This window comes from Phasianus colchicus, chromosome 1, assembly GCF_987193195.1.
Source record: "Phasianus colchicus chromosome 1, bPhaCol1.hap1.1, whole genome shotgun sequence".
NCBI classification, from domain to species: domain Eukaryota; kingdom Metazoa; phylum Chordata; class Aves; order Galliformes; family Phasianidae; genus Phasianus; species Phasianus colchicus.
Genome location: NC_143436.1, coordinates 101533852 through 101557079, shown reverse-complemented (window position 1 = coordinate 101557079; position 23228 = coordinate 101533852). Strand labels below are relative to the sequence as shown.

At 34.4% G+C, this 23228-nt stretch overlaps 1 protein-coding gene across 1 annotated transcript in view; it reads left to right on the top strand.

The window, feature by feature from the left end:
* TMPRSS15 (transmembrane serine protease 15) overlaps positions 1-23228 on the top strand; it is a 56768-nt gene that overhangs the window by 33152 nt on the left and 388 nt on the right. The window contains exons 16-26 of the mRNA XM_090134482.1: positions 1453-1542; positions 2820-2945; positions 3401-3532; positions 5653-5763; positions 8344-8476; positions 13198-13293; positions 14929-14978; positions 15422-15596; positions 17516-17697; positions 17991-18086; positions 18991-19130. Of these exons, the coding sequence (XP_089990608.1) occupies positions 1453-1542; positions 2820-2945; positions 3401-3532; positions 5653-5763; positions 8344-8476; positions 13198-13293; positions 14929-14978; positions 15422-15596; positions 17516-17697; positions 17991-18086; positions 18991-19130 (1331 nt within the window). The remainder of the gene's footprint in view (positions 1-1452; positions 1543-2819; positions 2946-3400; positions 3533-5652; positions 5764-8343; positions 8477-13197; positions 13294-14928; positions 14979-15421; positions 15597-17515; positions 17698-17990; positions 18087-18990; positions 19131-23228) is intronic.

Sequence of the window (23228 nt, the reverse complement as noted above, 5' to 3'; positions counted from 1 at the left end):
CATACAGTATATAAATATTGCGTGTGCTAGTTATTTTTGCCTGGATCACTAATAACACATGAAATCATCTCTTTATAGACATACTTGCACAGCATTCTGACTTCTCTCCTTTGTGAGAGCGTATTTGGAAAAGTCTGGATACCTGTGCAAAACATATTAGTATTTCTCTAGATTCTCTCCTTTCAAGACTTGCACTTGATTTCCACAGATTCGTATTCTATAACTATGCTGTGAAGTTTTATTCCCTTAATCCTTATTAATTACCACATCACTTATTTATTATTATATGTTATTTAATTGATAAATTAAACAATAGTAGCTGCAGTAATAACAATAATCAATACAATTTACAAGATTATGGAATCAGAAAATGTACTGCTCTTTCTTACTAAAGATGAACTGTGAAAAAGTAAAGACTTAAGCAGTTTTTTTAGAATTATTTGAAGATTTTGTCAGATAAAATTTTGCTGTCAAGAAATTTTCTGATAAATTCTAACATTTTCAATGACAGATCCCTATGGTCTTGCTATAAAGTATTTCCTATAATTGACAAAATAAGTTTTGTACCTTAGTATCTGTGTTAATGCTTGTATAATCAATGAATACACAGGTGTTATAATTAAGAAATATACAAGAAAGTTTGACCAAGTAGGTTAATACACCAAAAAGAATAGATAGAAGGCTTACCCTCATCCTAGGCTAGAAAACTCCAAAAAGGAGAGATCTCCAGAAAGAGAACCTTTCCTACTGGTAGTCAGCTCTTAAATGGGGTCTAGGAGAGGTGGAGCCAGGCTCCACCCCTTCCGCAGCACAGGTGAATTGCTTTCACCTTCACCTTCAGAGGTTCAGGTCATGATTCAGAAGTTCCCATACAATGCTCCAAAAAGTTTAATCAAATAAGCACGGCATATACACTTATTGATATATTAAGGGGGTGAGGGGAGCTTCCTGTCTTACATACTAGTTTTCAAGCTTTTAAATTAACTGACTGTTAAATTATAAACTTTTTGGCCAATTTTTTGTCACGTGTACAGTTTGCAGACCAGTAATCACCATATGACGGAAATTATGTTATTCCACTGCCTGCATGGGGAATTTTTCATTACACCATCAGGAATGCAGTTGTATACCTTGCCACTAGCACTTCATTGACCTCTAGCTGTAGGTAACAAAATGGCATGAATTATATGGGTCAGCAAGTCTGCCTTAGACACTGCAACTGATAAGGACAGTGAAGCTCTTACACATTCTCCAATGCTCCTTACTGGGATGATGACTTCTCATAATTAATTGTTCAAGCTTTATAACAGTAGCAACATATCTGGGTCCTCATAGTGGTAATGTTAAATAACTTCTTCATAAAATTACTGTTTCCAAATTATCTTTGAAGACAACTGATTACAACAGTAAGGCAATAGATTATTTATTTTTTTGTAATGTTCTCTTTTTCAGCTGACTGTGGGGGTCCAGTTGAACTCTGGGAGCCAAACAGTACATTCAGCTCTGAAAACTTTCCAAACAATTATCCTAATCAAGCTTCTTGTAAGTTATTCTTCTCCAAGTCTTCAGGAAAAGTTTAGTTGAATAACAGTTCTAAATGTGTTTTCCTACTGTCAAGCCAAAAAGATTTTAGCTGAATACAGTGGGCTCTTTTAACTAAAGTCTATGTACATGGCACTTAGCAGATGCTAAGGAATCTTGTGCCAGTTGATTAAAAAATTATTATAATGAGCATAACTATTATGTTTCAGATTGGCCAGTTGCATCACATCTTTCATACCAAATATTTTTATGTCAATACAACAGACAAAGTGCTGAATGTTTGCATTTTAGCATTTCACCACAATGTATTTGCCAGGTTAGTAGTCTGGTCATCACTTCTATTAAATAGCTAACCTTTTTAATGTGACAGAATGTATGCATTTTGCAACTGATTACTTCTCTATTGAATGTTTCTTAACATATTTGTGAAAAGATGGCATTATTCTACTAATGTTACTTGATATGTATTAAGCTGGAGTTGACAAAATTGAAAAGAAAATTAGACTTACAATGTTTCAAGGTGATATGCCATGTGCAGTTGATTGATGAAGCAAAGAAGAGAACTTTGCTGTTTCTTCTTAATTAAATTTCAATTATTTATTACTTCACCTTTAACTGTAGAATGGTGTTGTGATGCTAATCACAAAAAAAATGTTATTCTGTGTTTTTGTCCCATTTGAGATATGGCTCTCATTGCCAGGTATTAATTTCACAAGTTCCCAGATGAGATTGTAACTAGTGAGAAAATATTTTTCCTTCTATGAAGTGAGAAAAGTGTTTTATGTTGTTTATTTTTAACTTTGCAAGATTTCCATAGTATCCTCACTTACACAGAATAAATATGGTAAGGTTAAACAGAGCCAAATATTTCTTCTGTAAATAACTTTAAAGGCAGTTTTCTGTGAACAATGATAGAAAATATTTTACTATAAAATAGTGTAAGGATTAAGTGACAAAACTATTTGTCATGTTTTCATATGTACAAAATAATTACCCTTTTTATGTCAGAGAAAACTGCAGATGCCATGAATGGTAATAAATACATGTGTGTATGTCTTAGAAGCTTAAATTCAATTTTCAAAGGTATTTTAGAGAGCCAGAGTCAACAAAATTTTAGGTCTTGACAGCATAAGTTCCTTTTAAAGTTAAGATTTAAACTTCTACATCTCTTGGGTGACTCTGAATATTGCTGCTGAGATTTTTTTTCATGAAAATTGCACAGTAAACTCTAAAAAGCAATAAGGTGATTTTTGTGTTTGTGTGTTACTATTTTCTAGGTGTATGGTACTTAAATGCCGAAAAAGGAAAAAACATTCAACTTCATTTTCAGATTTTTGATCTGGAAAATATTTATGATGTTGTTGAAGTCAGAGATGGCAGAGGACAAGATTCCTTACTTTTGGGTAAGTAACACTGATATGTAGTAAAATGAATGCAGTCAGGCCACTCAAGCAAATTGGTGGATCAAATGTAAAGGAAATTAATTCTCTCTTTCTTCTTTATTTCTTCATATTTATGTGTCTCGGAAACTAGGAGAAGAACTTGAGATAACATACCGTATGTGACATTGCATTTCAAAAGTGTTTGTAAACACTCAGCTTGTACATCCAAGAGAAAATAACTTCTCAGTAAATAAGACTGCTCATGCTCCTGGACAAATAGTGTCTTGGTCAAACCTTATTTTCTGTTCTGATATGTCAAATTAGAGGTTGAGCTTTGGTCATTGCAATCTTATTGCATTTAGTTTTGAGAAATAGCTGCATTCATGCAGTAGCAGTGTTTGCATTGAATCCTAAAACATTTTGAAACAAAGAAGAACAAAATAACATAAATGTCTTCATGTTCTCCCGGAGAATAGCTGTCTATACAGGAAGTGACCCATTGCCTGATGTCTTCTCTACAACAAACCAGATGACAGTAACTCTTTTTACGGACAAGATTTCAACAAGGAAGGGATTTCTTGCAAACTTTACTACTGGCTACCATCTAGGTAAGTATATGATCTCCTGTCTTTAAGAGCTTATACTAGAGCTGCAATAAAACTGAAGTGCACTTAGAAGGTGTCTCTCTGTCTTTAGTCAACAGAAATACCAAAAAGTTAAAAAGATTAGCAGTTACCCATCTGCACTTTATGTTTTCTAGAATAAAAAGTGACATTTTTAATACTTTACAAAATGACCTATTGGTCAGTATCTGTACCATCTCCAATTCTCTGCAATTGTATGCAAAAAAGTGACTCATTATTGTGGTTGATAAGCATTTTAAATATTAAGAGAGCAAATATTAATGATTGTTTATTAAAGCTCTGTCATTAGATCACTTTTTCACACATTTGATGATGTCATTAATGTCTGACAATTAGTCTTCTGAGATACGAGTGGGTACTGCTAGCTCATGGCCAGCTTTTTGTCCACGAGGAGGACCCCCATGTCATGCTCCACAGTCTACTCTCCATGAGTTCTTCTTTCAGTCTGTACATATATCTGGAATTGCCCGAACTCAGAAGCAATGCTGAATCCCATTAAGCTTACATATGCTCACTTCTCAAGCTTCTCCAAGTCCCATTGGATGTCATCCCTTCTTTCTGTTGTATCAAGCCACTTAGTTTGTATCCTCTGTAAACTTGCCAGTGGTGCACTTAATACGTGAAGGATTATATATTTGGACAGCAGTGTTTCTGGTCCTAGTCTGTCCCCTGATTAAATAGTTCTGTTCTTGATTGCAGTTAGACCTGTCATTTGCAAAATTCAGTGATTGTCTCTCCAAAAACACACAAAATTGAGCCAAATCCAAAAGCATATGCAAGAGCAGCATGCTTACTAGGACAAATCTTTACATTATCTCTAGAACAAGTCTTACTGAAATTAACTAAAGGTTTTGTGTTACTTTTGTGGAAGTCTGACAACCGAAATAAGAGAATGGAAAAGCAGTGTGTTCAGGGATGTGTGCAGTACCATTCACTTGCATGAAGAGAAAGAGAACAAGAATGTACACTTTTTTTTCTTTAAATATCATAAGGACAAATATCTTCAGGCATGTTAACTAGCTGCAACTCTTTTACAGACTAGCAGTAGCACTTATATTAATTTTCTTAATATTTGAAAAATCTTAACCATTGATTTATTGTTGCAAAATTAACTCCCCTTGTACAAGACTGAGATGCAGGTTTATAATGGTATAAGTCCATTTTACTGTTTCTCTTTCTTCCTTCTCTATCACATTTATTAAGCCCAACAATGCTAAGACTTCTTTCAGCTGGTTCAGCAAAAATAAACCTTTCCCCACATTTGGTTGTAAAATAAGAATTAAGCTTAGTGAGGCAGAGTTCTCAAAGTGGCCATGGCCAGTTCTTCTTCAATATATTAAAAGATTTTCATTTCCAAAAGAATTATGCTTATTCATGATCTTTGCAGCCAAAGGATACACATTACTTTCATTAGACTACAGGTCAAAGATAAAAGCATTGCCATTAAGTGAATTTTAGAAGAAAAGCAGATTTTTCTTCACATTTTACTTTTTCATGAAATATTGAGATTTTGATAAGGAAGCATAATTTGACAATAAATACTTTTTATGGTATAAAATATATATTTTTTTAAAGGCGGGTTTGAAAAATCCTGCTCTCATCTAGCCATGCAAAATGATTTCTATGGAAAATCTGGCATCTGCTGTTGCCAGTTAATGTGTTTAGAAATCATATTCTTTTCCATACATGTTACACAACAGTCTATTCTGACTGTCAAATGAATAATTTTATATGGATATTAAAAATTTAGAAGCGGATCAATTGTCTTGCCTTAAATAAGACTTCCACAAAATAAACTGCACCATTAAAAATATACCTTTGACACAGAAATAATTATAGCTTTAATCTGTATGTGATATATATTCCCTTCTATTTATCTAAAAATAGTCTTTATTCTGAAAAAGAGATAAAAGGAAAGAGGAAGCAAGGAAATAGAGAACAGAGAATTAGAGTAGAAGGGCATTAGGAAGAAGTCTTCTGTATTATTCAATCAATTTTATTTTGTGGTAAACTGGATGATCTGCATTGAACATCAACATAACCTAGTAATTAAAATTTCCTTTTTCTTTCCTGTTCTCCTTTAGGAGCTTGTGCAGCTGAAGAATATCAGTGTCGTAGTGGAGAGTGCATACCTTTGGATAACCTTTGTGATAAGCTACCTCAATGTGAAGACGGCTCTGATGAAGAAAAATGCAGTGAGTTTCCCTTCATACATAGAAAAAGGATGCATGTATATTGAGTAGGTGTTACCTAGGCAAACAGGCACAATAATGCAGCTTGTGTAAACTACTGCAACTGCATGCAAAACATGCAAATTTACACATCAGTATCTATTGGCTTTGTCAGGGGCAGAAAAGCAAAATCACATTTCTGAGTCAATGTATGTAATCTGGTGGAAATTTCTGGTAAAGGTAGAAAGTTACTCTGTGCTTAAACTTGTGACTGCTTATAATGACCTCAAAATAGAATGAAAACTCATTATATGCTATCCCCTACATCCATTTCAGATTTCCAAATTTTATCACTTTTTCCTCCAATTGATTTGAGATTAATAGCAATATAAATGCTGTAGCGTTTGGTAAGGGTTAAGTCTTCTTGACAGAAACTCTCAAATACTTCTGCGAGTGGGGAGCAGCACATGGTATCCTCCAGACTGCTTGGACTCCATCTCATATAGGCATCGCCACAGGGTGAAGACATGACACAGCTGCAAAAGTTCAAGATGCAAAAGGCATCTGTTGCTCACTGTGTTCCTTCCTACAACAAGGAAAGCAATAGCTACTGTTGCTTAATCTTCTAATAAAATGGCCATTTCCAAAATTTAGGTTTACAACATATGGCTTCATTTCATATAACATGGAAATAATATTCCCTAAGCAACAACTTAAATGTAAAACTGGTGTTAAAATCATGTTGGGCCTAGAGCAGAAACCAAATTACTGTTCCTGACAAAGTGCTTTTCTGACATTGTATTATGGAGCACTAATGGGAAAGTTAAAAGCAGGCTTTTAAGCTTTATACATCATCATCCGCCTTTCTTTTAAGGAGGACTTCTGTGCTTCAGATATGTCCTTAGATGTATGTTGACAGTTCTTATTGATTTCAGTATTGATCTTTTATATGTATATATGTGTATAAAAGCCCATATTCGGCCTTCATATTAATGCTTTAGTTATTTTGTTACAATAATACTCTGCCTTTTAAAATGAACAAAATAAAGTTCACTTCAGCTTCTTCTTAAGCAAAGAGGGCCTGGAAAGTTTTGTTCCAGACGATCTGGAGAAGTTACCATCACCTATGTTAACATTTTGTACATTTTCCCAAAGATTTATTTTGCCATAGGTTGTCTATTCCTTCTTAACAAATTACCTCACATTAAAGGACTGGCAGAATTGTTTCCAAAAACCCACTTAATCCAAAGTTGGCTGAATCAATCTAATCTTTAAAATAAAATGAAAATTTAATTAGACACCATCACATTGAGTCTTTTCAGTGTCCAAAATACTTGCTCATTTTCCTGAATTTCAATTTCTTATCATACCTGCCATTTTAAACTTGATAAACTGGCTTTTTCAAATACTCCCAACTTCTGAAACTCCTAATGGACAGCAAAGGAAAGACATAGCGTATGTCTTCATATGGAAAGTATTAAAATATATGAACTTTTGAATTAAATACTTTTGAGTGCTCAATAAGTCTTTTATTGCTTAATGGAAGTGTTTTTGGAGATGAATGTGGAAGTGATGAGGAGAAAGGAAAAGGAATTATAGTTTGAGTAGGAGAGAGGAAACGTGTCAAAAATAATTTGGAGAAATCTCAAACTGCATGCAATTCTGAGATTTTTAATAGTGCTCCAAAATTTAGCGTGACTGAGGTTTACCATTAATCTACTCCCATATATCACTCCAGTCATGTGCTCTGGGTTTCAAAGAGGCATTCCTAAATTCTTATTTATTTATGGGTAGGCTTTAATTATTATGGAAAAAGCAGTGCAAAATAGTTTTCTGGAGAGCTAATATTATTTAAAAAAAAATCATTAAGTATTAAATTACAAATACCTTGTGTTTCTTTTCTTCTTTACTTCATGCTGGCAATAACTATTATTTGTTTCAAATGCAGTTTTAGCTCTTGCTATAGACGGGATTATGTTGACCTTCTACTCCAACTTCTTCAGTCATCATGCCAATAGCATAACATTTTTCACCACATTATTGATGATTTTACTTCTGAATACTCTCTTTTGGAAAAAACTTTTGATGGAAATATGGTTTTCAGAGAGCTTTATTGCTATTACTATTATTTTAACTTAAGCTGCAATGAAAGTGAAAGTTCTCATAGCAACTGAAACTGGATAATCCTATTTTTCAGTTAGCTGTGTTTTTAAACTTTATTTCCAGTTATCATTACTGGCCATTGTATAGCTAAAACTTCACACAGCAGTTGGAAATTACATAGTGCTGGCTAAGAATAAACATTGTTTAGAGTAGATGGAAAATGTACTATTTGCTGTCTTTTCATGAGACACTTGCAAAATACAAGCTATGAAACTGTCCCGTGGCAGAAATATAAAAGAAGAAATGTTTCCTCCCTGTAGGAATGCAACACCCTGGACATGCTGGGTTTATTACTGCTGTAGTGCATCTTACATCTTTACTTTTTTTGCTCTTTGCCGGCAGTAATAAATCTGTGCATACTGTGTTGTTTTTCGTTGGGGGTGGTTTTGCTTTGTATTTTAATCGCCTGACTAAAATGCTTCTGTCCATTTTGGTCTACAGTGAGATTGCTTAATGGTTCTGCAAACACTGAAGGACTGGTACAGGTCAGGATTGGGAAGGTATGGCACCTGGCATGTGCAGATGATTGGAATGAAAAGATTTCAGACAGTATTTGCCAGCAGCTGGGATTAGGGTGAGTGAAAATGTTAAATGCTCTTGTAACTTGTTTGAAGCTTTGCTGAGTTTGTGAATTTGTGTTTTTCTCATCATTTTAGTGATGTTGTTGTCACCTATAAAAACTGAAACAAATATACTTTTCTGTAGTAAACAAAGCTCAAAATCAGTGAACAAATTTGTACGTGTCACAATGCTTATTTTTATGTCATTCATCATTGTATTACTAACTGAATACAGCAGATTAAATATGAGTACACATATTGGAGAACACTGTGAGACTCATGTGAAAGCATTAGTCTTTTATCACTGTGTCATCATTTATGTCTTCATTTTTGCGAGAACAGCGGAAAATTAAATCTTGAGAAAACAGGAGCCTTGGCTACTTTACTGTCATGCTGATGTTCATTTCAAGTTCAAATTCAAGATAACCACTTGAGCATCCTGTAACTGGGCTCCCAATACATTTCATGCCTATCATCAAACATGAGTTGTTGGGGTAGGAAACTATTTCACTTGAGGTGTGTTTGTGGCTGGAGGAAGGAGGGAAGCATATAATTGAAAAAGCAGATTTGTCTTCAGTTGCTGCTATTCAGCAGAATTTCCAAGGAAGAGGAGAGGAGAGTTTAATGCAGAAGTGTTGTATTTTTACAAAAATTTATGGCCCAAATTCTGGCCCCACTTACACTGCATGAAATTTCACTGCCATCCAATGAATAATAAATGTCTTTCCTACAGTGCTGAGGTTTTTAGGGAACGTAATTTACTCAAGTAATAATCAAATAAAATTCTTAGCTTGCAGTTTATTATGTTGCTCTCCAACAAAAGTAAGATGCCTGCAAATGCCTGTCTCATAAATTAACTGCAGAAATGGCAAAGTAAAGAGGGCTAGGAAAAAGACAAAATCTTATTTGAAAGCATTTTCAATCATCCAATGAATATGTACTGTTTTATTCTTATTTCCTTTGGTTAAGTACTGCTTTTGTGTACATATCAGATGCACAAATCCTATTTGTAATATTGGTATGTAGTTATCTTTTTTATGCATGTATATAAGGACATAGAAAGTATGACTAAGTGTTCTTCGAATCATCGTATCAAAGATACCTCAGCCATTTACAATGGCCATTAGTCTTCTTCCTCTCCCTCTTTCTCCCTGCCTGTCGCTGCCTCTTTTTTGTCTATAACTTTGAAATACTAGTCATGTTGTGGTCTAATGGTTTAGTTTATATTTCAATAATTGATAGGCTTCACTGAGCTTTGTTTTCCATGACATTTTCTATTAACATTTTAAAATTACTTTCACTGTTGTGATAACATTCTGTATTAATATATTTCAGAGTTTGCCTCTACATTAGTGTCAAATACACTTGTCAAAAAAAAATTCTCATAAGTTTCTTGATTAGTTCTTTTTAATTCCATTGGTCATATTTTTACCTATTCCCATTGTTAAAAAAAAATAGTGTTTTTATACCTAAATTGCATCACCTCTGATATCCTTGGTGCTACTTCTGTTAAAAATCCTGATAACAGAATGAAATTTTCACACATATATAGAAATCCCTTGAACATCACATTATTTATACCTTCTTTGAATCTATCTCCTTGTAGCAGCATATTTGTTAACAACTAGCACCATGTTTGCTAGTTAAATGGATGTTTGTAACAGCAGGTCTTTGGTAGGTTGTATCTCACACTGCTCTACTGAATAATTACTTAGAATTATCAGAGAAAGAGGCTAAGGTTAATCTGGGATTATTTACTTTTGCTATTAACTGCTTATACATTCACTAGTCTCATTTACTGTTTATTTTATGAAAAGGAGTGAAATGATGCCCTGGAGCATATGATGATTATTTATGTAGCTGAGCTAGAAAGTGTAATGTTCAAACAGACTCTAGTATATCACACATCAGAGTCCGTTTGCCTCCATTCTTCAAATATGCAGATGTTGTATTTGTGATATGTGCCAAACAAGCAAATCTAGAGTAATGCCCATGTGTGCATCTACAAAAATATAGGTTAGGGAAATACTTCACAAATACTCTTAGTGAGCCCAGAGTAAAAGGTGCACAGAGTGGTGGAACTGAGAAACCTGAAGAAGAATCCTTTCTTTCAGCAAGTGCTTTGTGACTGTGTGCATGACACTGCCATGCCTGATTATTATTGTCGTTATTAGCATTGCTTTTCTTTGAGCCATCAGATCAGACACTGAAATTTCCCCTATTTTCTTTGTCTGGTTTCAAACACATTTGTTTCTTTGGGACCAGTGTTGGCAGATCTGCAACCTGTTTTATTCATGAACTCATAAAATTCTTGAGAATTAATTAACTGAAATAAAATTTCATGTTTGAGATGCCCAGGTCACTTACATTTTCATTTACTCCACTAGTGAACGGTCAGTAGTGGTAGCTACAAGCCTAGCTACTAGAAATACCAGATAAAATCCTTTTGACCTTTGACTGCCAGACCCAGGCTTTCCAGTGTGACAAAATGCTATAAAAGTCATTGGCTAGATGTAGAAAAGAACCTGTTTCTCAGTGTTGAGAGAGGCCGTGTTTGCAGCCAGAATGAGAACAGTCTTGATACCTTGGTGATAGACTTAATGTCATGTCAGCTGTCACCTGGAAGCCACAGGAGGAGTTTCATAGGTTTTTGGGGGATTTTTAGGTCTACTCAGATTCAGAAACTGTGAGCAATCTTTGTTTAACCCCCTTATAAGATGTTTATTTTCAAATCAAGAAAGCCTAGAGAGGTTATTTTTATTTTCTATTTGCATGATTCTTATAAAAATATTGTATGCACATCAGCAGTTAGGAAATAGTTGTTCTTCATATGAATCCACATGTGAACAAAGCTTTTCTTTTATACTAAAGAAAGTGTTCACTATTGACAGTTTGCTGCAATTCTTTAGTGTTGTTTTCCCATTTGTCATAAAATCAGTGGACAAAGCAGAAACACTACCCTACGATTTAAACACAAATAAAACAAATTACAAATATCCTGCAGCCTGAAAATTAAACAGTAGAATGAAAACTCTGTAAATATATTTTCTTCAAATAAGCATGTGGATTTTTATTTTTTAGATAAGAGAAAAAAATTGTAGTTATTGAACAAATTGCATTGTTATTCAGAATAATTATTCAGAAATGTACTACTTCATTTGAATCTTTTCTAACATTTGGTACTGCTTATTGTTACTGATCAGAGACTGAAACCATAAATACCTCCGTAGATCTGTGTGTAAGAAACTTATCCAAAATTATTCTGTAAATTCTGGCAAGTGAGGGCTACTTAACTCGTAGGTTAGCCTCCTTAAGGCCATTTTTGTCATAGCCTTCAATACTTCTAATAAATCATTTTCATTAGCGGTAGATCCCCAGTGAAAACTCAAATTACGCATCACTTTTAGGATCTGGCCCATGGTGTTATTCTTTCTTCCCTTTAAAATGATAAGAAGCTTGATTACTAGAGCTAAAATCTATCATAACATGCCATTATCATTTCCTCTAATTAAAAACTAACTGAATTTTGAATGCTGATCAGTTCTAGCAAAGCAATCTTATTAGAACATTTTGTCTTGAGTACACCAAATGTATGTGTTGGATAATGCCTTGAATCAAGGAATATTTAAGAGCTGTGACTTGGAATTGCTGGAGCTGCAGAACAAACTATATTGCTGTTACTAAACTGCATTGCTCCAGGAAAAGTATATGATTTCTTATACTTACCGAAACACTCATCATTTATCAATACGTTAATTGAAAGAAGAGCAGCTTGGTTTTGCAATCACTGATAACATCTAGGAACCACCAGCTGTGTGCATCTCAGGAATTCAAAGAAAACAAATGAATCAAATGAAATTACCAAAGGTTTTCTCAAAAAAGCACTTTAGATTTTATTTCAGAAAGATGAGGATGCTAAATAACGTCCCTATTGTTAAAGGAAAGCTCAGAGAAGATCCAGCATGTAATTCAGAAATTTCAGCATTTAAGTAGGTTGCTGCAAAAATAATACCTTCTATTTATTTCCACTACTTGATAGAGCAAATTCACAGCTACAAAATACTAACTTTCAGCACAGTCACCATTATTAGCTGTGCATTTTCACCATCGATGAACAAGAGCTTGCATGCTGCACTCATAAAAAATCTGCACCAGCAGAATCAATCCACTGTTGCTATCACCACTTTCGAAATGTACCACCCAGCACCTCACTGTGCTCACATCCACTGTTTGGTTCAGCAAGAGTCAACAACAACTATCAATGGATGACATTTTTTCCACACAGAGAAATTTAATGACGCACCTTCACATCACCAACACTTCCATGTCAGACACCATTTTGTCAGACTGCGCCTCTGCTGCCAACTGTCACGTGGCAACAACATGTCATGGGATACTGTCAAGAAGCTTCAGTCTTTACTGCCATACCACCACCATCTGTCTCCATATATTTAAGAATCAGTATTGCAAACCATTCATTGTGGCACAAAAGAGGATAAACTCATAATTTACTTTCATTAAAATAATTGTTTTCTCTGTATTTTAATATCATTGTAGCACTGGAGTTCTTAGGATAAAGTGAATGACGTTAGGCAAGTCACATTTTAATCTGTGAAAGTTTTAATCCTCACACATCTCCAGATAATTCCACAAACATCATTGTTTCCCAGACAGTCCTCCACTAATGAAACAAGATAAATTTCTAAAAATATGTGTGTGTGTCTTTTCCTTCCAGGAATTCAAATATGTCATCAACTGTATTTTTCACTGGAGATGGTCCATTTGCCAACATCACCGAAGAAGCTAATCAGAGCCTAATATTTACAAAAAAGTGAGTAGAGTGAGGTTGCTTCCTCATACTAAGGAAAATTGTGAATGCAGTGACTATGATTTATACAATAATTTCTAGCTTAAGTTTATCTGAAGACTAACATGATTCTGTATGAGGTCTGGACCATTAAAATAGGTTTTATTTTATATCTACTGCTGAATTTTATATATCATTGGGCAGTTCACTTTTCCACCTTCCATTCCGGGTTGCACAGATACCTGAAAGCTTTGGTACAGAAACAGCATAACTGTTCTCTGATGCCATTAGGTAATGGATTTCTTGGCAGAATTGCTTTGTATGGGCCAAAATCTGCTTTGAAGATACATATGAGCAGATGCTACAGGCTTTTTTTTTTTTTTTTTTTTGCCATTCCTAAGTGAGATTTCAGATTTCTTCCCAGCATGCTCCTTCACAGATAACACTCACAGAGGTACATAGGGTGGGTTTTCAGCACACGTAGTGTGACTCTACTGCCTTTTGGACTCTCCTGAGCTAACAAAGAGGTGACTGAGGACTGGTAAATTGAAATGCAGGCAAAGAAATGGTTTTCATACTGGAAATTTACTCTAAATAGACAAAAAAGTGGACTCCCATAAAGTACCTTCTACTAAGCAATTAGTAGGTACTGATGGTGGGAGATCATCCCCAGTTTCAACATAAAAATAGGGACAAATCTGACAAGTTGAGTATTAGATTGGCTAGTTTGTATGATACAATACAGGGCTGGAAGCATATTTCACCATCTTACACTCCATAATGCAGATTTAATTAGACAGAAATGGAGGGGAAGGTTACATGTTCTCATTTGCTGGGCTGTCACTCATTATTTCTCTTACAAAAAAAAAAACAACAAATTTTAGTGCAAACATAGTGAGGGATGAATAATGCTGTATTATGCTTAAAGAATGCATCCTTTTATCTCTTTGAAAAAATGAAATGGAAATGCATACTGTGACCTAGCCCTTAGCTGACTTTTTTTTTTTTTTTTTTTCCTGATATATATTTCTGTGTATCCAATTTAAATTGCTAGCACACACACTGTCCCAAGTGTTCAGATTCATTACAAGCTATGAAGATAATCTTAAAACCTCTAGGTATCAGAAACGCTTGAGTAGTTTTGATCTGTGGTTTCATGCTCTTCAGGCTCTGGCTTTATATCTCCGCTAAATAATTCCTTCCCCTCTATATGCAGCTATATATTTTATTGTGCACTATAATCTTAGTAAAAAAGATACAGTGATATCAAACTAACCGTTTCAAAATTCTTTGGTTACACTGATCTCTAGTGGTAAGTTATTGAAAACTTCTCAAAAGGTAAAATAAATGCCATATGCAGTTACAGTTTTATTTAGAATCTGTCATAGACAGATGACTCGTTCCTTAAAAGACCAGAGGAATCTACTTTTATGTCCATAGCATACATCGTTTCTATTAAAGAACAACATGTTCATTTCATATTAGATACAATATAATGCTTTCTATTTACAATTAAACTATTACTATAGCACAAAGGATTGTGGCCAAAATGCTAGATTTAAATATTAGATAAACTAATGAAACTAATGTACCTTTATATATATGAGAGAGTTACTTGGTGTGCAGATACTTGTGATTTTAATTATACTTTCCTTCTAGAGAACTTTGTTTAAACAACCTGGTGATTCATCTGCAGTGTAACATTAAACGTAAGTACATTTACCCTGGGAATGTTTCACACAGAAATCAGATTGTTCAGTCCATAAAGCCTAATGTTTATAGTTTGAATTGAAAGGTTAGGAAATGGACTATAAAAGCTATGCTTGTAATGATATAAACACAGCAAAATTTACAATCTTCACTTGTTTTCAGAGTTAAGTATACACTGGAGACGGGTCTATACTGAAAGAAAATATATAAAAAAAATTTAAGATCTGAGGATATAACACATCTAAATCCAAGTTATGAAGTTGCATCTTGATTTCAGCTATAAAATGGCAAACTTTTCTCCACAGTAATAATATTTTTGAATAGCAGGTCAGGTAGTACCAAGACTATTTTTCCAAGAATTTAACTACTCAAATAAAGCATACCATGTTCTTCTACAAATCTGCATTTATTTATTTAAAATACATATATGCATTTATTTTAGCTTGTGGAAACCGCCTGGAAATTGAGAACAAAGGAACAAGGATTGTAGGTGGAAGTGATGCCAGAAGAGAGGCTTGGCCTTGGATTGTCTCACTTCATTTTAATTCCAGACCCGTTTGTGGAGCCTCCCTTGTCAATGAGGAATGGCTGGTGACAGCAGCACACTGTGTATATGGGTAACATTCACTGTACTCATAATGTAATGCATTCTGATGCTCCCACATCATGCAAGTATCCAAATGGTGGATATGTGTCAGTAAAGTTGGGCTGAAGTATAATCTTGAGACATTAGTTGGTCTTCTACAGAGCAAATCACACTTTCAAAGGATCATATTGAAATCACTGGTAGGAGGTACTTTTTAGATGTTTGAAATGAAATTATTACAGATTCACAAGTGCATCTTTGTCTCCACTGACTGCAGGGCATCCTGCTGACTAGTTGAGACAGCCAAATGACATCCATACCATGTCTTTTCATTTTAAGAAAGAATGTGAACACTTGTTTTATGTGCAGATTGAATAAGAATGTATCAAATAATTAATAATTTGTGATTCTAATATAAAAAATTAATAACTACTTCACTATTTAATTACTATGTTTTGAATCACATAAAGTAAAGGCTCTGCTACATACTAGTAAATCCTCAGTCCTTATTTTAAAGCAGACATGGTCTGGAAATCAAGAGCCATTTTCTGAACAATGAACATTTAAAATATATGGTATTAATACAGAGCATTTTTACTTTACCTATAAGTAATGGGGGCCTCCATTACTTACAGGAATCTCTGTTGGTGGTTAGAGGATGGTATGTAGTGGTTAAAGGATTAAGTATCTAAGAAAGGTAAATTCAGTGTTGCCCATTCCACCTGTTAAGTATCACAGATCGATCAAGATCTACTGTGCATAATTGGAATGAACCTCGATTCATAAATATTGATTAGGCAATATTGCAATGTCCTCCAGATAGCGTTATTTATACCACAAAGAAGTGATGCATATAAATATTTTCTAAGATTTGCTTCCATAATGTCTGTAATAGAAACTAGTACTGAAGACACTCAGAAACTGCAATAGCAAAAGACAAACGTTGTTATTCAAAATTATAGACTTTTCATTATAAATAGCTAAATAATAATACTGGGGAGGCTATGCCAATATAAGAATGCCTCCTCATTCCATTACAGGAGTATATTCCACACAAACCCTTTGAAATGAGGGGGATCAAGCCATGTTAGTTTGCACATGATAAATCCACACTTATATTGGCGCTTCCTTTTCACCTATTTCACTTTTCTATTTTCACTTAGATATCATTTTATTGTCTTGAATTTGCTGGAGTGACAGCTTACATTTTTAGCTCTTAATTCTGAATATTTAACTGAAATGCTAATTTAGAACAAGGTAGCCTCCAGATGTCAGTCAAAAAGATAAACAGAAACCAATTCCATACAACAAGCAGATTGAAATAATATTTTAGAATAAAAATGAACTGGGTGATTAAAAAACTAGCAAATGCATACATTCACTAGCTTAGAAACAGTTTCAAACCAGCATAGATGGCTCAGAAAAAAAAAAAAGAAAAAAAAAAGCACGTAAATTTATGCCATAGCTGTCTGAACATATTCTTTTCAACTTAGATAAAAAACTAAGGGACCAATTTTCTGAGTCAATGAGCTGAAGTATTTTCTACAACATAGTAATCTATTATTCCTTAGATAGTTCCATAATTTTCTAACTAGGACCAATGCTAATTGCATTGTGGGCAGTGAGCAGTATTATTTCCAATGTTAAAAAAGACATAGTGATTTAGTTAATGTATCTTATTCCACTGCACTGCTGTATGATTAATTCTTCTAAATAACGCATGTAAGCTTAACATCAAAAGTCAATCACATACTTCTACAGTATAGATGCTTAAGATAGTGTAACTATCACAAAATTGTAAGGGAATCTACTACATTCTCCTATTAATTGAGGGGAAATTGAAAGCATGATACTTATTATAATGAGGTTAAAGATTAGCATTTTATCTAACATATTTTTCAGAATGTTCATTAATCATTCATAATTATGAATATTCCTTGCAACTTCCAGGAGACAATTACAACCATCTACATGGAAAGCAGTTCTTGGCTTGTATGACCAGTCGAATATGACAGACACTTCAACGGTAGTTCAAAACATTGATCAAATAGTTATAAATCCTCATTATAACAAACTTACAAAAGACAGTGATATTGCTCTGATGCATCTTCAGTACAAAGTTCAATATACAGGTAAGTAAGTGAGTTTGTATTTTTCCACAAAATGTATATATTACTCTAAACCCTAAATAACTAACCATATGGGGGTGATGGAACGGCTGTACATTTTGTATAGTCTCATTATTCTTGAGTTCATCCACTACTTCCTGGTTATTGTGTCCCCAAAATGAATTTGAATTAATGAATACTTTCTTTTGTGACTTCATAAAAAAAAAAAAAAAAAAAAAAAAAAAAAAAAAAAAAACATATATAAATAAAGAATAAAGAAAAGAGATTGAAATTGATTGCTTACTTTGCATTCACAGATTACATACAACCTATCTGCTTACCGCAAAAAAATCAACAGTTTCTACCAGGAATTAACTGTTCCATTGCTGGCTGGGGTGCTATAAGATATGAAGGTGGGTAAATTACGCTGGGAAAATTTGCTCCTGATTCCACAGGGGCTGCTAAGGTCAAACAGGTTAGAGATGTGCTCCTCTACAAAAAGGTTTTGTACTATTCCACTCCCTCACCATTTCTTCTCTAAAGTAATAAAGTTACAACATACTTATTAGAAAAAATATATATCATCTCCAATCATTAAATTAATAAAAGAACTTATTGCATCTCCTTAGGAGTTATGAGGAGTACTTTTCTCAATTTACACAAAATGAACATCTTATTTCCAGATAACTGGGGAGATGAAGGGATCAGAAAGAAGAAAGATTTCTGACAGCATGCAAATGATTTTCCCCAGAAACCAAGAATACTGAGTATAGTGTAAAACGTACATTCTATTTGTATATCACATGCTCCAAATTTGGAGTCTCTGTAAAATAATAAACATGCAGTTTCATTTCCATAGTTGCTTGTACATATTTGTATCCATATTTTCTGAGTAGAATTGTATTTAAAGTTTTAAGTAAGAACTAGTAATAGAAATGCTTGTAAAAACTAGATATATGCAATCAAAGATACACAATGAATAGTGTGGAAACACTGGAAAATCCAAGCTTCTAAGCCTTTAATAAGCTCTTAGATCTCTCTACAGTAAGTTCATAGTCATTGATTTTAGTAACTTTCATTTAATTACAACCAAATTCAGTCCCATTACGCAAATGAAAGACAGGATTCAGTTAATGAGCACCATTTAATCAGTGATTGTGTTACAGGGGCATAAACCTGAATAATACAGTAGTCTGGCAGGGCTTCCTGCTGTTCAGTAACGTGCCCACATGTTGGAACAAGAACAAAGCTATCAGTGTTCTGAATGTGTTATACATATTTAATGCAGCACGTAAATGTACTCTGTATTTTCATCAGGTCCCACTTCAAATATATTGCAAGAAGCAGAGGTCCCTCTCATTTTAAATGAAAAATGCCAGGAATGGTTGCCAGAATATACTATTACTGAGAATATGATCTGTGCAGGCTATGACATGGGAGGAGTAGATTCTTGTCAGGTAAGAATAAATGACTAATTCTCACTGCTAGCACACAGCACATCTAATTATGGAGTAAAGTGCTCTTTGATACTCCAGTCATTAAAACCAGGATGTTCACTGTCTATGAATATTATTTTTATGCACAATATTTAGCTCTTTATCAGCATACATGTTGTAAAGATAAAAGTCTATTTTGTATGATCTCAACACAAACAACAATGGAAGAAGATAAATATGTGGACTGGACGTTTTATGCACTGAGCTTTGAATAATTACTGCTGAGGAAAGAGGAAGACTTTTAGCAAAAAGTAAGGTACAGAGAAATGCATAACAAATAGATAAAAAATCTCAAAAATGCTTCTCACAGTGAAAGGGGTAGAGCAATGATATATTTCTCCAGAATATGTAGGCTTTAGAAACATTTCATAAGTGGACACCACAGTATTTTGGAGAAGCTGCCTTTCTGCATTTATCTTACAGGCTGCTTCCTGGGGCTGTTTCTCACTTCTGTCCTTTCTAGCTCTGCTCATTATGTACCACTTCTCCTTAAGAGCATGGTGTTGGTCAACATTTAATCTTTCTTCCAGCAATGTGGAGTCCATGGCATGGAGACTGGTTCTCCTCAAGTCTGATGAGGAGCATCCTCACATAACTCCTCTTACTTTATTATCACAACCCTAAATCTTTATCATGCACAGTGAGTTTGGCTACTTCAATCAAGCAAGAGTGTATGCAAGCCTATTTGATTTGCCTTTCCTTCAAAGTCTGTGATTCCTCATCTCTTTTTTGTTTTTCATCCATCAAACTGAAAAAAAAAATTGTAGACTATAAGTTGATACAGAGCACAAGTGACCAGCATTGTGATCAATGACCATTCAACCATAAGCAAAGAGGAACAAGCAAGTCCTGGTACTGTTTTGTCCTCTAGGCTGCTGTCACAGCCTTTGGACTTTTGTGGATGCCCTAGAGTTAGAGACAGAAGTATTTTAATGACTGAGTTCCCACAGAAGTCTCCCCTAAAGCTCTCGTCATAGGGCCGTGAGATGACAACAGTAATACTAGTTGAATTAACTTGCTTCAAACCAGACAATAAAAAATAGTCATTGTTTTCTTTCTCATCAAAGCAAGACATTCATAGCTACTCAGGCTGTAGGAAAATGATTTGATGAATCAAATTTGGTCTCCCACACTCTATTGCATGGGTGTCCAACCTTCTGACTTGCCTGAGCAAAAAGGAATGTAATGGGCCGCATATAAAATATATAATAAAGCTAATGTAAAAATAAGTAACAAGACATATTTTTAATGTATTTTTTATTAAAACATTAAAATACACTACAAAAACATAAAACATAAAACTAATAGGATGTTTGCCCTTTTTTTTTTGTGAAACTAATGCATCAGTCTGGTTTAAGGGCAGTGACTGGCATTCCAAGTGAGTTCTCAAGGTGTTCATCAGAGATTTTTGATGAAATATTACCCTTCCTGTGCTTCATCCTTGACAATAATTGTTCACAGATGTACTTATTGCCAAAAAGCGATGACATGAACAAGGTGTGACTGTGAAGTGAGAGCTATTTTTATTGGATAAAACAAGTCTTACAAAAGTCTGATAAAGAGACATGACCACATTTCACTTTGAGTTGAAGGTCTGATTGTAACTCTGTATATTTCATTTGAAAATTTGTAGGTAATGTATTTTTGTAAACTTAAAATGGAATCACAAATATACAAAAAAAAAAAAATCATCATTTTTGTGGAAATCTGGAAACCTATTCCTAAATCTCTCTCAAAAAGGAAAGCACATCCACATGTTTTTCACTATTCACAGGACTGTGTTTAGCCAGTGTATCAAAATGCATGAAATAATTTGCCATAACTTGAGCTTGCCATAAGTTTCATTTCAAATGCTATTATGGTTTGAAATATAGCACAGTTATGTTGATTTGCATCTTGAAGACACATGTTTGACTCATTTAAATGAGCACTGAAATTCACCAAAAATGCTGAATCTGTGAGCCATTTTTAGTCTTCATGTTCTGGCATAATTTTTCCTTCTGATTCCATGAAGGACTTGACTTCACTTTGCAAATCATGAAGTCTTTTTAGTATTTTACCCGAACTTAGCCACCTTCCTTTAGAAAAATAAGTGATGACCCATAAGTCAACATCCATACTTCTAAGGAATTCCTAGAATTAGCGATTATTCCATCCCTTGGACTTTATGAAATTCACAGCTTTGATGATGATTTGCACAAGACTGTCCATTTGTAAAGCTTTCACACATAAAATTTTTGTGATGTCCAATGCAGTGATATTTCATCAAATGTGAGTTGCCAGTGGCAACTGCATGATCTTCTAATAATTTTATAAGTTCATCTTTTTTACCAACCATTACTGGGGCACCATCAGTAGATATACCAGATATGTTGACAAAGGTTAAAGAAAATTGCTTTAACGTGTTTTTTTACTGCTTCACACAAAGAAAGAGATTTAGTTGTGTCTTTCAGTGACACCAAAGAAGCAATTGCTTCAGTGACATCATATTTACTATCAGTATCTCTAATGAAAATCACAATTTGAGCCATATCTGTACCAGCACTACTTTCATCTATTGCCAAAAAAAAAAAAAAAAAAAAAAAGGAAAAAAGAAAAAAAGGAAATTAGCAGCTTTACCCTCCAAATTTTGTTCAATAGATATTTATGTTTCTTCAGATTGCCTGACTATGTCTGATAAACTGATAATACTGACATAAACTGATTTTAGAAAAATATCTTTTTTTATCAGGACACATTATATCAGCCATGCATTCCATACATTGCTTAATAAATTCACCATCAATAAAAGCTTTCGATTTTTTTACAATCAGATTTGCTAGCTTTTATAACAGAATTCATTTGAGCTTTCAGGTTTCTTTAAATATGTTGTTGAGATGACAGACCTTTTTTCAGTTTCACTACTGAGTCTTTATGAAGCATTCCTTAATATACACAGAATTTGGCAGCACATTGTTGCCTGTAATGTCTTTTCAAATTCTAATCTTTGAAAGCTGACTTGATCTCCTTGCTAATTAAGTATAGTGCCCTACTATTTGTCAGCACTGCGCTGTGCCCTCCCTGGGTGGCAGGGCTGGGTTGGGCCACTCGGTAGGGAGAAGCACTGCCATGATGGCATGGCAGAAGAACCTGCCACATTACAAGCTGTGCCAGACCATGTGCAGCCCACGGACCACATTGGACATGCCTGCAGACTACTGCAATTCTGTATCTGCTATATTATTGAGAAGGAGGTGGCAGAAAAACTCACCTCCTCTTCTGGCAATCTTATTTCCTCTAAATTTTAAATTGTCAAAATTCTGGAGGGACAGAAAATAGAGCTGCATCTTAGCTAAATAGATTCAGCTAAAAAATAATGCTACACATTTACGCAGGCATTGAGAAAAGTGAAGGGTTAAATGTACTTAGGGTACTCTGAAAGTAATGCCTCCTATATATTTCCATAGAAAATACAATAGCCACAGTTAAACTATTTGATAGAGCAAATTTTCAGCTACAAAACACTGTTTTCAACACAGTCACCACCATCTGCTCTACATTTTTGCCAGGGATTAACAAGACTCTGCACACCATGCTCATAAAAATCTGCATTAGCAGAGGTGGCCCACTTTTTCACAACAGCTATGACAGTGTCATTGATAGGAATATGTTGCTCACACAGTCCAACTTTCACTGTACTAATACTCCTGTTTGGTCTCCATAAATGCTCAGCAACCATCAGTGAATATCAGTGGGTGACATTTTTTCCACATGGAATAACTCAGTGACACTCCTTTGCTTCATCCACATTTCCAAGTTAGACACCATTTTGTCAGAATGTTCTTCTGCTGACATCTGTCACATGCAACAGAATGTAACAGAATACTGATGGGAATGTCCAGCCTTTATTGCCATATCACCCACATCTGTTTCTGATGTCAACCTGGACCAATATAATAAAATAGCAGGCATTACTTTCAGAGCATTCGTCATATAATAATCCTTTGAAACTTAGTCCTGTATCTGGAAGACTGATGAGAGCTTAAAATTGCAGTTTTGAAAGAAAAAGAAAGTAAACAT